Below are 18325 nucleotides of genomic sequence, written 5' to 3'. Positions count from 1 at the left end.
CAGCGGGACTGACATAATAAATATTTAATATCTGCCTTAATATTTCCATTTTCATAAAGACTTTACATCAGTATGTTTTGCAGTTGTGTCTATCTATTTTTATTTGCTCGATGCGTGCTGCCATGAATCATCAAGCTTCCATTGCATCAGTTTACATTAACCTCGCCTTGCTAGCATCATCAATGTCATGGATGGTCTCAGTTGAAATTAACTTGAGACTTTGAAATGCAATCAGTGCTTTAGACATTGCCTCGATTATTATGAATTTTGATTCTATGTTAGTAGTCACACAGTTAATAAAGCTAGAACCTGTAATGTTAATCACCACATTCGGGGATGTCTGACTTTAAGTTAGCATTGACGCTGTACAATAATCCTAGCTTTACACTCTATTTCAGTTATTTTGAATTTAAGCACTCTTTCATTAATCATGGCATTACTCTACCTCAGTTATTATAAATGCCGAAAGAGTGTCAGTAATTACTGCTCAAGACACTAATTATTTGATATTAATAAAGGCCTGCAGAAGTATGATCACACTAAAATCTTTTAATTTATTAGGAATCCAAATAGATCAGTAATCGCTGCATGAGACCCTATCTCAATTATTGTCACTCTATACCTTGTGAAAATATCACTGTACTGGACCCTTTCCTCTATCATTACGAATTCACATCTTGTGTCAGTATCACTGCATTGTGCCCTGAATTAATAATTACGGAGCAAAACACCTTTTCAGCCATCACTCCCCTCAGCACAATCTAACTTCATATTAATCTCAACCCAGCATTCATTATTCATCACGTGCCCCTGTTTCTGTCAGCATAAAACTTGACCTTCTGTCTGTTGTCTCGCCCCGTCTCAGATCCTGTATCAGTAAGCAACGCAATCAGCTGGATATTAATTGTTATAATATAGATCTTGCTTCAGCAATCATCACTTCACAGATCCTAACTGTGTTTATATAAACTTAGGCCGCGTGAGAGTAATCATTTTACAAAGCCATATCTGTACAAAATTTAGTATGAGGGGCCACTGATGTTCGGGGCCTGCTGCAAGCTTCTGATTTACAGTGAGAAACACAGGAAATTATTTGAAAGAAAAACTAAATTGAAATGTATTCTAAGATGACTCGTGATTCTACTGTACAAGGAGAAAGACAAGCATGGCAGACTCCAGAGATGACTGTATCAATAATGCATATCTGAGAACAATTTAGCATAATCTAGTCCTTCACATTCTCGCCAACAGGTCTTGGTTTCCGCAACCATACAAGGTCTAGATTTGACAGTGCACAGAAGCCAGGGTCTGCATCTTGTTCTTGCATCATAAAGCAAATAATACTGCAATAAATGAAAAAGCATGAAATAAATTTTAAGGGTAATGGCGCTCTTTCTGTTCAAGTTCCAGACAGTGATATTTTGTTCCATGCAGTTTAACTAACAACGAACTTCCACAGGATTCTGGAAACTATGCATGCGTACATAATACTATTTTCATAGGATACATTAACACAAACATACAGTTCAGACTGAATTCACATCAAAGATGGAGATGTAGTGATTACGGTGAAATTGCATGCAACTGTCACAGAATTGTTCCCAATACTTGTAACTTTTTTTTTAATATCCCATTCAAACGTTCATCGAATTGCTTCCCAAAATGACTGTGCAATCTGCTTCTTAACTTTTTCAAGTAATGCAAGCTGAAAAAGAAATGACATTATTCTCTTCATTTCCTGCTCAATGAAACTATGTACATGTCTAAGATCTATCAACGCCCATTCTAGATTAAGGTAAGTGACATCACGTGTGATTTACGACTTTGCTCTTCAGTTACTGCACTGCACTTCCAGATTCTGCTTAATTTATCAGTGATAGGACTTGCATCAGTAGAAAATGTATCAGTTATCAGGAGCTCTGATTCCTGTCACAAAGCTGAACCATGTCTTATACAAAACATAGAGCACACAGAAGTACAGCACAGTACAGGCACTTGAGCCCGCGATAATGCATTTTCCTATTCTATGATAAGCTAAGGTACATACCGTACAATTTACTATTATCCATGTACCTACTGAAGAAATGCTTAAATGTCCCTAATGTAGATGACTCTACTACCACCGCTGTCAATGCGTTCCACGCACGCATCACTGTTTGTGTTTAGTTGATTTTAATTTAGACCATCTACCAGTGTCACTGCAGCATACTCTGTTTCAGTTTCATGGATATAAATCCTTTGTCGTCCCTTACTGGACTCTGTCTCGAATTTAAAAATCGAAACACAGCATCGGGTAAGTAAAGCAGGAGAGAATACTTACGTTTATGTCAACCTTGATCCGATATGAGAATAATATTGTTCGTCTCTGTCTCAGTTACTCTGAATTTAGACTCTCTAACAATATTCAGTATCCACGGCACATGACCTTGCCTTTGTATGAATGCAGATACTGTTTTGGAAATGATTACACCATGCATTGCCTTAATTTATATGAATGTCGACAGAATGTTAGAAAAGCTGAACTAGACCTGTTCAGTTAATATCGTTGCAGGGCCCGTTTCCGTAATACCTGCACTAGATCCTGCCTGAGTTTATAATAATTAAGACTCTGTGTGACTTTATCATTGTATCAGATTCACCCGTACTTTACGTTAACTTGGACCCCGTCTCAGTTTCACTAGATTATTTTCGGTCTTCATTATTAAGAATCCAGACATCACATCAGTGTCAAATATAAATTTAGGGATGGAAGTTACAAGGTGATCTAAAAACGCTCATTTGCAATTGCCACCACATGTGATCTGGGATTCTGTAATGAGTCTATAAGCACATAAATGCCAGGTCACGTGTTTCGAACAAATAATAGCGCCTGATTTATTTTTAACTCAAAAGTGAGAAGTTGACTTTGGAGCAAGCAATGGTGAAACAGTAAGTTTTGTTGCCTGAGTGTCAGAAATATGATACCATCACTTTTTAAAAATATTTTTGAAAAGCCAAATAACTCTAAAAATATCAAGAATAGCATACAGTTTATTTTAATACTCTTTAAATATTGCAACAAAAAACATCTTTTGTCACAAAGTTACCAAAACATTGCTAGACTTAGGTCCAAACCTCTTTTTTTCTCTCTCTATAACTCTCTCTCTCTCTTTCTCTCTCTCTCTCTTTCTCTCTCTCTCTCTCTCTCTCTCTCTCTCTCTCTCTTTCTGCCTCTCTCTCTTGCTCACTCATTCTTTGTCTGTACATTTTCATCTCTCTCTATGTCTCTCTCTTCCTCCATTACTCACTTTCTCTATATTCATCTCAGTAAAAATTCCAACATGGCAGGTTTGACAATATTACTTCAAGTCCCAAAATGAACCTGAAGTAAAAACATTTTTAAATTAATGTTATAATATCGAAAACATAATGCGAAACTATTTTATTCGTCTTTCGAAGGACAAATCTTGCCCAACATAATCATCAAGACTTATATGGGAATTCAGTTCCACATTGATTTCTTTTTGCCATCTGGCTGCTTTGACCAGTGAAATACCTATAACGAAACCACACCTATACTCAAATATGAATATTAGTGCCATGCAGTAGAACTCCAACGAGATGAAAAACAACTTTTTCCAATTGACAGTGAAAGCTGGCAGTGTCAGAAATACTCTGCTCTCTACATTCAATTCGAAAAATGCAAAGTATTGCTGCTATTCGAAAATTGATATAGAAGCAATAAGCTGGGAGTACTCGGCATGCCAGTCAGCCTGGGTCGAGAAGGTTGCATTTGCACATTTCTGTCAAATCCAACAGGTTCGTTGATGCGATTATAAGTGACAGCATAATATTGACTCAAACAATACTGTTTCATTAACTCTAAAATCCCAAATTTAATTTAACCTATCGCATTATTGTTTCTGCAAACGAGGTTTCAAACATTATTGCTGCTTTTACAATTTAGAAAATAATTAAACTTCAACCAATATACGTAAATGATATTAATGAACTTTGAAGCGTGTTGTGGGCATAAAATAATTTTTTATGCCAATGCTGTTTATGGACCACCTTCAAAACCGACGGCCATAACAACCCAGACGGACAAGAGTGGTGAATACATGGATGCAGCATAATCTGCTAGATTTCCTCCAAATCTCTCAAAATAATGACATGGAAACAATTCTGCCTTTCTTTCAGTTGCACTGAGTTGAACTCCTGGACTTTGCTCCCTCACAGAATTCTCAGTCGAGCTGCAGCACATGGCCTGAAACGGTGCAAGATAACAGATCAGCACCACTTTCAAAAAGGAAATAAATGCTGGTCCAAGCAAAGACTGCCGTATCCCAGGAGCAAACAAAAAAAAGACAGTGCTTTTCATCTTCTCAAAGTTAGCACATGAAAATACAAGCTGTGATACTTTGACAGCAAGAGTTAATCTAGATTCATTCTCTAGTTATGATAAACTTGTCCAAATTACGTTAACAAATGACAAATTGACCTGAATACACATTTCGTGTAATGGTAGCCTGTTGTTTTTTTCATGATGGAGCAGCAGACATTTCAGAACAGTTTTTTGACATTACTTACATTTACTTTAAATAAATAATGTCTGTATTAATTTATTTTCAAGGAATTTTAATGATAGTAAACAAAGTACAAGTGTTTGCAAAGTAAACCATTGCTTCACAGTAAATAATCAATTATGACGTTTTGATTTGGATATTAACTTCGTTGCAGCCAGTGTGTATGCAAATAAATATATAGATAGAAGGCCTTCTTGAACAGTATTAGATTATTGTTCTAGAAGAAAACATAACAAATATTCCCCAGCTGGATATCCCAAAAATAGAAATATAAATGCAACTAACTGAATCACCATATCAATTACAAGACCAACAACGAATGGTCAATGAATGCTGGTCTCGCCAGCGACTACAACCTCCAAAAGCTGAAAACATACTCAAATCAATCGAAAAATATTTGGAATCCCGAAGTACAGAAACAAGAGAGAAGAAGTCTTTTCTGTCTCTTTCACAATCTGACTTTCTTTAACACCCCTCTCGCCCACCGTCCACTGACTTCATTCCAAATGAAGAGAAGTTGAAATAAGTCACTACCTCACCACGCAAGCACGAGAAACTGGCTTAATGGATTGGCATTTGTAAATTGAAGTCGAGGTTAAAATCTATCATCAGCTTCCACTGACTTGCGAGTACTTAATGCCTTACGTATATTATTGAGCAAATGTCATGCAAGTTTGTCATGCGAGATTTATCGTTGAAGTCTCCAGAAAGATGGCAACATCGAAAGTTTGCAACATGTCCTTCCTCTGTCATCCTTGTGATTGAAAATTATAGTGTGGAGGGGTATCAAAACAAGAATGCTCTATAATCAGTATTGAAACAATTGGGCATCAATTTTTAATATCTACGCAGGTAATTCTGAGGAAACTCTTAGAGTCATATAAGCTGAGGAACAGGCCCATCAGTTCACCATGTCAATTAATTTCCAAAGTACGCTCGTTCCATATAGCTGTGCTTGGCCATAGCCTATCATGTCTTCGCATTTCAATTAATCGTACAGAGCCGTCTTGAAAAAAAGTGGGAAAGTATCACCACTGTCACAGGCAGTGCATTCTGAATTTATATCAACTTCTGGGTGAAAATACTTGCCTCATATTCTCCACAATTCCAATTTATTTCTTCTGATATTGAACAAGTGTGATTTATTTGTTCGCAAGAAACGAAAATACATCGATAGTAAGGTATGAGGCAGACTCTAAAATTGCAGAATCTATATGGGTACAATTGAGCTAACTCAAATATAAATGAAGACACAGTTGGACAATCTTAAAGGCCTCCAAACAATAGTCAGGAGTTGTGGCACAAGATACACCAGGAGATGGAAACCATGTGCAAGAAGATCATCTTTGTGCCTTCCCTGTCCACTGGAATAGTTTCAGATGAATGGGGCGGGGGGAGTGGGGGAGGCTGGAAAACGTTCTTCCCTTGTTCAAGAAAGAGAATATGGATAATCCTGGCAGTTACAGACCAGTTAGTCTTAGGTATTTGCTCGGCAAAGCATTTGGGAATATTCTGAGAGAGGGGATTTATGATCATTTGGAAAACCATCGTTTGATCAAACATATTCAGCATGGCTTTGTGAGGGGGTAAGTCATGCCTCACAAGCCTTATTCAGAGACAATGCACAATGGTGATTGTAGAGCAGTGGCTGTAGTGCACATGAATTTTAGCAGAACGCTGGATAAGTTTCCCTTAATGTTGGCTCATTCAGAAAGTCATGAGGCATGGGCGAAAGGGAAATTTACTAATCTGAACACAGAATTGGTGAGCCCATATAAGACAGAAGGGTGGTAGTAGATGAAAAGTATTCAGCCTGGATATCGACGACGAGAATTGTTCTGCAAACATGTGTTCTCGGACATCGACTCCTTGTGATTTTTACAACTGACTTGAATGAGGAAGTGGAAGGGTGTGTTACAAATTTGGCCGAAGACACGAAAATTGGTGGAATGGTAAATAGTCTAGAGAACTTATGTAGGTTGTAACGTGACATCGGGGAGAAAGAACATCTGGGCTGAGAAGCGGCAGATCCAGATCAATCTGGAAAAGTATCATGTAATTCATTTTTATAGATCGAATTTGAATACACAATACAAGATTAACTTCGGGATTATTCGCAGTGTGGAGGAACAGAGAGATCTCGGGGTCCATATCCATGGCTTCCTAAAGGCGAACATCCGTTTTGGTAAGTTTGTCAAGAAGGCGTATGGTGTGTTGACTTTCATTCCCTTGGGTACCGAGTTTAATAGTGATTATGCTGCAGCTGTGTAAATGCCTGGTTAGATCACATTTGGATTATTGCGCTTAGTTCTGGTCACATAATTATAGGGATGATTTGCAAGCTTTAGAGAGTATGCAGACGAGATTTTCCAGGATTCTGCCTCGATTGGAGGGTGTGTCTTACGCTTTTCTCATTGGAGTGAAGAAGGGTGAGAAGCGACTTAATAGAAATGTACAAGATGGTGCGAAGCATAAAAGGAATGACTACTCAAAGACGTTTTCCCAGGGCGAAAAATAGTCAGATACATTAGGGATAATTAAGCGACTCTTGGATACATGCATGATAGTGAAATGAAGGTTATGCAGATTAGTTTGATCTTAGAATAGCATAACATTTTGGCATAACATCAAGGGTCAATGGGCTTGTTCTGTGCTGTACAGCTCTATGATCTATGTTCTCTAAAAAGCAAAGTGACAGCGATCATGGGGAATTGCAATGTGCAGATGGACTGAGAAAATCGGGTTGGTCAAGCATTGCAAGTAAGGGAATTCATGTCATGTCGACAAATTTTTTTTTAGATAAGCCATGGTGAAGCCCAATAAGGACCGAGCAACACTAGTTTTGGTGTTGTATAATAAGGCAGACATGATAAGGGAGCTGAAGGTGAAGGAATCCTTTGGAGGCAGTGATAATAATATGATTGGTTTTATCCTGCAATTTGAGAGGGAGATAGAATCAGAGGTCCGTCATTAAAACTGAATAAATTCAGCTCCAGAGGCATGAGGGAGGACCTGGATGTAACTGACTTGGAGAGGAACCAGCAGAGAAGACAGTGGAAGAACAATTGGCAAGATTTTCTGCGAGTAGTTCAGGAGATGCAGTGGAGATTCATTCCTAGGGAAAGTACAGCATGTCACATGGCTGATGAGGTAATTTATCCTGACTAACAAGGGACGTCAAGGATAGCATACAAGCAAAGGAGAAAACATACAATGTGGTGAAAAGCAGTGGTAAAATAAAAAGGAATGGGAAGCTTGCAAAGAGAATCAGTGGACAACAAAGAAAGAAATAGAGACGGAGAAGATAAAAAAAAGAGTGTAAGCCAGCTCAAATATAAAGAAAGACTGTACTATATTCTTTAAATATATAAAGGGCGAAAGAGAGGCAGAAGTGGAGATGGGGACCGTTGGAAAATGACACCAGAGAGATACTAGTTAGGAACAAGGAAATGGTTTAGGAACTGAACATTTGCTTCATGTCTGTCTTCACGGTGGAAGACATGAATACTATACCAAAAATTCAAGAGTGAGGGGGCAGAGCTCAGTATGGTGGCCATCACCAAGTAGAAGGTGATAGAAAATTTGAATGACCTGAAGGTGGATAAATTCCTTGGTCCAGATGAATTACACCCAGAGTTCTAAGGGAGAAATCTGAAGAGATAATGGTGGCACTAATGGTGATCTTTCAGGATTCGCTACAATCAGGAGGGTCCTAGAAGACTGGAAAATCACTAATGTGACACCCCTGTTTAAAAAGGGAGTGCGGAGAAAACTGAATATTACAAACAGATCAGCTTAATTTCAGTCATGGATATGATCTCAGAACCCATTTTGAAGAATGGAAGTTCTGAATGCTTGGAAGTGTGTGGGAAAACAGGACAAAGTCAGAATGGCTTCATTGAGGGAGTCAGTACCTGACAAATCTGTTCGAATTCCTTTAGAATGCAACCACTAGGTTAAGTCAAGGAGTGCCAACAGATGTTATTGATCTGGACCCTGATGTGCCGCACAGGAGGCTACTGAGTAACAGAAGTATCCATGGTGTTAGACGCAAATTGTTAGCAAGGATGGAGGATTGTCTGCCTCGAGAAAGCAGAGAGTGAGGATAAAACGGTCCTCAAGATGGTGGCTGGTGTAAAGAAGTATTCTGCAAGGCTCAGTGTTTTACTTTATATGCTAATGTTCGAGATGATGGAACTAAAGGCAGTCCGTCTAAGTGGCAGACGATAAAAGGATAGGAAGAGAGAGAGAGAGAGAGAGACAGCATTGAGGAGGCGGAAAGGCTGCAGAGCGATTTTGACAGGTTAGAAGAGTTGACAAAAAGTGGCAGATGGAGTACAATGTGGGCAATTATGAGGGTTTGCACTTTAGTAACAAGAGGGGTGGACTCTTTTTTAAATGGGGAGAAAATTCAGAAGTCTGAAGTGCAAAGTGACTTGAGAGTCCTCGTCCACGAGTGTACAAAGGTAAACTTTCGATTGACCTCAGTGGTTTGGAAGGCAAATGCAATAATGGCATTTATTTTGAATCGAATTGAATATAATAGCAGGGAAGTACCAGAGGTTCTAATAGACTCTGGTGAGGAAACAAATGGATTGTTATGCGCGTTTTTGGTCCCAATATCTTAGGAATCATGTGCTGGCCATAAAGGTAGCTCAGAGGTGGTACACGAGAGTGGTTCCCGGAATGAAAAGCTAAATGTGTGTAAAATGTTTGAGGACTCAGGAACTGTACTCGATGGAGTTTAGATGGATGAGGAGGAATCTATGTAAAACATGCAGAATGCTTAATCACCGAGACAGAATAGATGTTGGGAAGGTCTTTAGATTGGTCACAGAGATGAGAACCCAAGGGCACAGCCTTATTGTAAAGGAAGACCTGTTACAACGGAAATAGGAAGAAACCTTCTTCTGCCAGAAAGTAAAGAATCTATGGAATTCATTGCCAAAGAAGGCTGTTGAGGCCAGGTTATTGAGTTTTTGTTTTACAGACTGAGATAGCTAGGCTCTTAAGTATCAAGGGGATCAATGTTTAATGGAGAAGGCGAGAGAATGGGGTTGAGAAACGTATCAGCCATGATTGAATGGCTAAGCAGACATGGTGTCTGAATGGCTTAATTTTACTCCTATGTCTTATGTTCTTATGGTCAGCAACAGTAAGTAACCTCACGATCTCTCCGATCTATGCCTCTCATAATTTCATGAACATCAATCAGATCACCCTTTCAGCTTCGTATACACCAAGGAAAACAACCCAGCCAATCCAATCTCCTCTGATATTTTACATTTTACAAACAAAACAACATCTTGGCGAATTTCGTCTCCACTGCCTTAAATTAAATCACGCCATTCCGTTAATATTGTTTGCAGAACTGCAAACGGTATTTATCTGTGGCATCATCAATGTTTTATAAATGTGTGACAAGATTCTCTTTCACTTATCTCTCCAGTTGTGCCAATTAAGGGAAGCATTTCACATGCCTTTATCGGCACCTTATGCACTTGGACGGACAACGTCCGAGATTTAAGAATTTGTGCACCAATGTTTCTTTCTTTTCTTCCTCTGTACTCTCCAGCGACATATCGTTCCCAAAGTGCGTCACTTTGTCAGTTTCAGAATTAGTTTATATCCACGACAGTTCTGCCATGGTAGAGGTTTAAGGCAAACCCAAAAAGGTATGAGTAATGTAAATAAATTTGATTGTTGCGAAACAATTCCCTTTATTAAGAAGTAAATAAATGCTGGGATATATAGTTAAAACATTTAGCCGAATACTTATGGACGACCATCCATTCAGACCATGTTTGCGCGCGCACACACACACAAACACACACACACACACACACACACACGCATATATATATGCATATATGAATCCAGATGAAGGGTTTGTGACAGAAACGTCGATTCTCCTGCGCCTCGGGCGCTGTCTGACCTGCTGTGCTTTTCCAGAACCACACTGTAGACTCTGATCTCCAGCATCTGCAGGCCTCACTTTCTCATTTATTTATTTACATATCTACACACAGAGACACACATACCTTCATTTTTTTTTCTATTTTTACAGCATCTGAACAGCTCCATGCCTCTCTTTCTCCACATTTGCCTTCATTATTTCATCTCAAATATTCTTCATCTGCAGTTTCTTTCTCTGACATTGTCGCCAACTATCTTTGCTGCTCTCAATAACATAAACTTCGAGCTATCTGACTTCCGATCTTTCAGTATGTGCATTGTACTCTCTGTCCTTCGAAAAATAAATTCCACTTCGTGCTCTCTTTCTCTGTTTCTTCTGCTGTTTAGGCAACACTGACCAAGGACACAAGTCGTTTATTTAAAAGGAGGTGCATGGTTCATCCGTGTTAGTAATACAGAGAGTAAAAGATTTGAGTGGCGAAACGCAGCGGAAATCGAGATGGTAAAGCAGCGTGAAAGAGATGTGGGAGACATATTTGAAAGTGACGTTTGATTTTCAAAATAAGGGAATCGGGATTGTAATACACAAAGATCCAATTCCCATTCAGACTTTCTTCTGGTTGTCTGCATATTTCAGTCAGCATGTAAACATAAAAAAAAACTCCCCAGTGTCCATGGCCTATGTATTCCACCATTAAATTCCAGACAAGCAAAATGTGAAAATATGACCTTCCATCTAAAGTCTACAACAGATTTCAAGGTTGTTTTCTTAATAACCATTGGGATGTGGGCATCGGTGACCGCCCCCAGCATCTATTCAACCTCACTTTTTTTTCCCAAGAGAAGGTGTTGATTTGCCCCCTTCTTGAACTCTGCTATTCATGCGTTGTAGGCAAACACACCAGGGTGACAACTCCAGGATTTTCGGTTTTTTTAACCTAGCCACAGTGAATTCACAAATAACAGCAGCCTACAAGTTCAAATTGAACAACATCTTAAAAATGTGACAAAAAGCAGAAATTTAACTTCCAAATGAGTGTTTAAGATCTGTAAGGTATATTTCACTGGTATGAAGAAATAACTCTTCAACAATTGTACCGTTTCTTTTAGCTGCCTTCCCTGGCTCACTGTACCGTTTTGTGTCTCTTTGGAATGATTTTTAAACTGTCTTGTAGTACACCAACATTATTGAAGTCAAATTATCTGAAGTATTTTCCTAAAATATATCAACTGTCCGCCTCTGAAATATGATAAAAATGCAAACAGAGAATCATTGAAGAACATCTTAGCCTCATTCATCTTAAACTGGAGGATTCGACTGCTCAGTCATGTAGACAGGCAGAAAATGTTGTTCACTACTGACATCCACTACCACAGACACGTTAACACTAATTTTGCAAATTTTAATTTAATTGCCCTCTATCTGAATCTTGTCTTTCTCTATAAGTGATATAACCTTTCGTTTTATCAGCATTAATTAATTGTGCGAAACAAAATGCCGAATTAATGGAATATTTTGAATTTTGTTTTGGTATGGCATGCTAATATAGTTAGGTAGTTTAACAAAAAAAAAGCTCACGTCCTCATTTTGTGAACGATTTTAAATCTCTTAGCAACAAACGCTATCCTTTATTGCCCTCTCGTGAGGTATACATGTAATGATGTTTCGATGGTAAATTGAGAGGAAGTGTTGGCATTTATTTTTCAATCAACCGACATGACATTGTAATGCCCTGCCTCCGTGACTGATAACTAGAAAGAGATATGGTACAAAATGGCCAGAGTTGATTGAAAGGCAGGGAAGACGTCGGAATAGCTGTAGTGGGAGGCTATGTGGGTAAATTTGGACTTAGAACAAAAATTCATCCCAAGAAAGAAGGAACACGCAAAGGGAAGAAGGAGGCCTCCTTCTTCCCTTTGCGTGTTCCTTCTTTCTTGGGATGAAACATTATGACAGGGGCTGCATAAAATCAAAAGCAAAGATATCTAATATGGTGAAGATTATTAGGAAACCAGACGATTGTAAACGTTTAAAACCTGCAGAGGACAATTAATGCAGACAATACATGCAGTGAAGATGATACATAAGAATGGCAGCTGCTCATGTCAAACAGATTGCAGGGTTTAGATTTAGATGCATAAAATATAAAAGAAGGGCAAGAATGGGCATTGAGCCAGGGGAAAATGGCATTCGACAAGTAAGAATGAGGCAAAAAGAAGTAGCAAACGAATTGAATGCGTACTTTGCATTAGCTTTCGCAGTGGCAGACGACAGCTGCATTCAGAACGGCAGGAGATTCAGAGGCAAATTTGATTGCAGTAACGATCACAAATGTCAAGGTGCTGGCGTAACTGAAATATACAGCAGTGGATAAATCATACAAACCAGTTCGACTGCATTGACCAATCTGACAGAAAAGAAGATCAGGATATTGCAGCGGTACTGGTGGTGAAAATTCATGAATCGTTGGAGTCATGCTATATACTGTAGGATTGAAAAATGCCTGATCTAACACCGTGCTTTAAGAAGGGAGAGAGGGTGAAGATTGGAAATTGCTGGCCAGGTCGCCTGGCCTTGATTATTGGGAAGATTGCAGTATCCATTATTAAGGATGATATTAGAAGTGAATAGAAGATAATGCTGTGCATACCTGCTTCGGCAAGAGGTGCTCATGTCTCACAAGTCTATTGGAATTATTTGAGGAGCTAATGACAGCGTTCTGCAATGAACAACCAATGAACGTGATCTTTTCGGATTTCCAGAAAGTCTTTGACCAGATGAGCATGCATTTCGAGAGGGCAAAAATACAAGAGTAGAGATATTATTCTGATGTGGCACACCGCTTTGGTCAGATCATATTTCGACAGCAGTGAGCGGTTTTGGGCCCTTTTCCAAGGAAAATGGTGATGGTATTGAAGGGGATCAGAGGAGGTTCTCAAGATTGATGTTGGGAATGTAGGACTTGTCTTATGAGGAAGCATTAAATACGTTGGATTTGTATAAAAATTAGCTGAGCATTATAGGGGAGATCTTATTTAATCGTACATACTGAGAGGCCGGGATGCAGTTGAAGAAAATAGGATTTTCGTGCGAGTAGGAGAGACTGAGACCCTAGGACAAAGCCTGACCATGAAGGAGTGACTCTTTAGATCTGAGACCAAGAAGAATTTCTTCAACCAGAATACGCTGAACCCATGCACCTCGTTGCCTCACAAGACCGATGAGACTAAATTATTTAATAACTTTAAGATCGAGAATGATAAGTTGATGATTAGCATGGGATCATATGTAATTTTAAGAATCCAGAAGACAGGGTTCACGAATCATATTCGTCATGACTGAATAGGGGAGTAGTATCAAAGTATCAATAGACAATAGACAATGGGTGCAGGATTAGGCCATTCTGCCCTTCGAACCTGCACCACCATTCAATATGATCATGGCTGATCATCCTTAATCAGTATCCTGTTCCTGCCTTATCTCCATAACACTTGATTCCACTATCCTTGAGAGGTCTGTCCAATTCTTTCTTAAATGAATCCAGAGACTGGGCCTCCACTTCCTTCTGTGGAAGAGCATTCAACACAGCCACCACTCTCTGGATGAAGACGTTTCTCCTCATCTCTGTCCTGAATGGTCTACCCCGTATTTTTAAGCTGTGTCCTCTCGGTCGGCACTCACCCAACAGCGGAAACATGTGTCCTGCCTCCAGAGTGTCCAATTCTTTAATATTCTTATTTGTCTCAATCAGATCCCCTCTCAGTCTTCTAATTTCAAGGGTATACAAGCCCAGTCGCTCCAACCTTTCAGCGTAAGGTAGTCCCGCCATTCCAGGAATTCTGTTCGAATGCTTTATGATCTTAGAATAAAAACTAGAAACATGAAAAATGAAAATGAGAAAAAGAGGATGGAATTTGAATGGCAAAGTATTAATGAAAATATGTGCTGCAGAATTACTGTCAGAGGATAGGAGAAGTGTCGACTCGAAAAACTTAAAACAAAATGGAAACTAAACATCGCGATGTACATAGGTTCAACATCAAATAAACTTAAAAACTCAAATAGTTTTCAACGTTATAAAATTATTTTCCTTCTTCATCAATTAAAGGCTCGCCATGTTTGATTACTTAGTTGTATGAGCTGAAGTATATCCAAGCAGAAAGGTTTGGAAATATTCACCAAGAGATACATAAGCATTTTAATCTGTTCATTTTGCAGAATGTGTAAATATTTCAATGCCGCAACAGAGAGCTTGCTGATGCTGAATGTCGCAGCTTTTCCAGCTGAAAACAAGCGGAAGATATTTTGGGCTGACCCTTCGAAGAGATGTACGATGCAGATCTCAATTTAGCTGTTTTCACTCAGTGTGTCCCAATGACAGAATACTGTCTCAAATCCTTTGGTTGCATCTGCTGTGGAAACAAATTACAAATATCACGATTCTAGAGTATGTATTGAGGCAAACCAGCGTGCTGTCAGGAGAATTGGTGAATTTTATTCTCCTTGTGTAATGTTCAGTCTCACAATTAGTACCTATAGCTGCCTGTGAAACATGGAATGTTGCAAAGCCTGGTGTGATTATATTTTGATTTGGGCATCTCAAAATGAAAGATGGCCTATGGCGAAAATTAATATTTGATGTATACCTTGTCTTACTTAATTGCTTTTATAGATTTATTTCCACTTGTATTTGAACGAAATGTGTTTTTTTTTGGAAAATAAACATTACCTCCACACACAGATGGCATCAAAGTATATATCCAAAGAAAATTGAAAGAAGGTGTAGAACAATAGTATTGAGCCAAATCACTCTTTGAATGCTGAATTCCAGTACTATCTTCTCTATTGTTAAGAATTTGCCAAGCACTACAGCCTGACAGCTGGTAAATATGCCTTGCTAGTTTTTGTACATGCTGACAGCGTCCCTGTAACAGTGTGGGGCGCAGTGCACAATAATACGTTGCAGAGTCAGAGACAAAAACTCGAAGGATTCTTAATGGAACTGTTTTCCGTTCTTTGTCCAATGATGCACTGAATCTTCGACGGAAATTTTCAGCGGTCTCGCCTGGACCACTGCCATATCTCTTCAGCATATATTTCAGGGAACTCCCTGGATATTGAATATACCAGAAGAAATAAGGAAAAGTATCAGTCGTGGAATAACTGCAGTTCAGTGTAATGGTCTCTCCTTCCTCAACTGTTAGTTCAGACGGAACCTGGGATACTGAGTCGATTCCACTTGTACCTGAAATATGAACATAAAATGTATATTAAAATTGGGAGCAAATGCAGGCAACAAGCACAAGTCATTAAAATTCACACTCACCAGGCATCAGGACCAGTAGTATCAGCACGAAACGTGAAGGATACATGATTTCTAGTTTAAATGCAGGTGAAAATGCTGCTGCATTATATAAATGTGATAAACGCAGTGCTTATCGTCGAAATCTGAAAGTAGGTAGCGACATCGTCACATGAGGAAAAAGGAAATGCAGTTCTGGGACATGATTGGCTGATATATCATCCCTGCCACCATCTGTGCATCAATCTATGTCAGTTGTGTCTAATTACTGCATAATATCAAAAACCTCATGGCAAGCAAATTTCTCTTTTTGTGTGCATCTTTCTATCGGTATACGCATCTGTCTTATTCCGTTTCCCATCGATTTCAGTCCCCTATCCTATTTATCTCTCTACCAGGTCTCTAACCTTGATTCAACTGTTTCTGTCCTGGTTCGTTGTGAAAAGAAATGTGAAACTGTTAACGCTGTCAAGGTATTTCATTTAATGATTTTACAAGAGCTGCTATTTTACTGTGTTTAATAACACAATACACAACCACGATGGCAATAGTTGCCTTTCAGACTGCAGATTTACAATCAAGTACGATACTTTTTTAACAGAAGATTCTTCAAGAATTGGCGAGGTGCACAGTTATATATGCTGCAGAAGTTTCACATAAACCGATGCCTCGATTAGCTTGCTGAATAAACGCTGTCACAGACAGCCTCCTGTGTTGCCAGAAGCAGCTCATAGTGGCTGTCGGGCTCTCAAATGGAATGGACGAGGGCTAAGATTGTAAGTATAAAGGACTTTGTTCAGCTCAGTATTGGAGCCACACAGGCAATAAGAGGGAGGTAAAGTTATCTAGTCACCTTACTTAAAGCAATGGAACATGCCCTTCGGACTAAAATGTCTAATTCAGATTTTGAAAAATATGAAAGCGTTTGGAGGAAGTGCTAATTCACCAGAGAGATTTCAGAGCTGAGAATCTGTCATGAAAACAAAGTTTAAAAGCACAGCTTGATTTCATTTAATCAAATGACATGGTAGTGACAGTTAATTGACTTGCCAGAAATACACCCACTTTGAATAAGTTGATCGCATTTTTGCATTCATTCACAGTGTGAGGGCATAACTGTGTAGGGCAGTATTCTTGCAAATTGAAAAGGGCAGATAAAAGAAAACCATATTGCTGAGGGTCTGGAGTTACATGTTGTCCAGATTCCACAAAGATGCCAGTTTATCTCCCTGAGGGACAGGGGTAAAGTATTTTTTTAACAATAGACAGCTATTGCGTGGTCATTATTACAGACTTAATTCTAGGTTTGTATTGAAGTAAAATACGAACTCGGGTTCCCAGACACTAGCTGGATCACTGGATTAACAACTTAAAAATATTACAACGAGGCCACAGCCTCCCCAGTGCCATGGTTTCTTCAGCAGAAGATTAAAACAGCAAATTAACTTAACTGTAAAGGAGCGTAAAATCAGGAAAGGAGAGTTTTATTTACCTAACTGTGATATGTTACGATTTGGAATACAATATCTCAGTCTTTTTGATTCGTGCATCCTTGCTTGCTATGATCTGTGTTTATTGCTCGTAAACAAAATTTTTCACTGTGCTCCAGTACACATCACAATCAATCAATCAATTAGTCCACAAACAACTTGAAGACGGAATAAGATTCAATTGTACATTTACAAAATGGGGAAACTGAAAGACGTGTCATTCAAGTCCAACGAAAAGGCAGTTTCACTACTCAATTTTAGAAGTCATTATTCTCTTCATAGTTGGCCACCACGACTAACCATGGCCCAAACTCCTCTCAGCTAACTGACTTTCGAGGCGCCTGAGCAGTGAGCAGGTGCAGGATGTGGGCAACATATTTCGATGCTCAGGAATTGTTCTCTTAATTCCATTGTTGCATCTGTGGCTGTTTGTACCACTTTCAGTTTTAAGTCTGTGGCTTCCTGTCTCTTTACTTTGCTGTGTTGTGTTCTCCTTGACCCAATTGATGTTTGCAGTGAATTGGTACGTTTAGGTAATTCTGGAGCAATGGCTATTGCGACATGGACCAGTGATTTGGATTCGACAAGCGATTTCCTGTGTTGATATGTGAAAGCGTCTGGAATTCTCAAAAGAAACAGATTCGTACATTTCCTCACAATAATAGCTCAGACGACATTTTTTTAAAAATGCATTCAGCAATGTGAGTGAGCAATTGGCTTAAATCCATTCACCTGCAGCTAGTTCTAACTGCTTTGACAAGATGTGGAGGAGCTGGTGTTGGACTGGTGTGGGCAAAGTAAAAAATTGGCACAACACGAGATTATAGTTTAATAGGTTTATTTGGTAGCTTTGACAATAACTGATGTCACTGCTGGTAAAATATTATGGTGAGGTTCCAACATTAATACAAATAAGGATAATGCTGATTGTTGATATCATTATTGCTATTTGTTACAGTCGAGCTATTTTGCATTCGTAGAAGATCCAATGGCTGAAGTAAGTGTCGTAAAAATAATTGTATTTATGTTGAAGGGCACTTTCTATACAAAT

At 38.9% G+C, this 18325-nt stretch overlaps 1 gene segment (V, D, J or C); it reads right to left on the bottom strand.

Moving 5' to 3' along the window:
* Positions 1–1225: 1225 nt before the first annotated feature.
* Positions 1226–15854, bottom strand: LOC132807670 (T cell receptor alpha variable 9-2-like). The segment is given in 4 exon segments: positions 1226–1343; positions 11309–11451; positions 15393–15727; positions 15809–15854. Coding segments are annotated over 4 exon segments (642 nt in total).
* Between the last annotated feature and the right edge of the window lie 2471 nt (positions 15855–18325).

The sequence above is a fragment of the Hemiscyllium ocellatum genome (assembly GCF_020745735.1).
Source record: "Hemiscyllium ocellatum isolate sHemOce1 chromosome 27 unlocalized genomic scaffold, sHemOce1.pat.X.cur. SUPER_27_unloc_2, whole genome shotgun sequence".
Taxonomy (NCBI): Eukaryota; Metazoa; Chordata; class Chondrichthyes; order Orectolobiformes; family Hemiscylliidae; genus Hemiscyllium; species Hemiscyllium ocellatum.
Note: the sequence above shows the minus strand (reverse complement) of the source record. Positions and strands in the feature narration are given on the sequence as shown.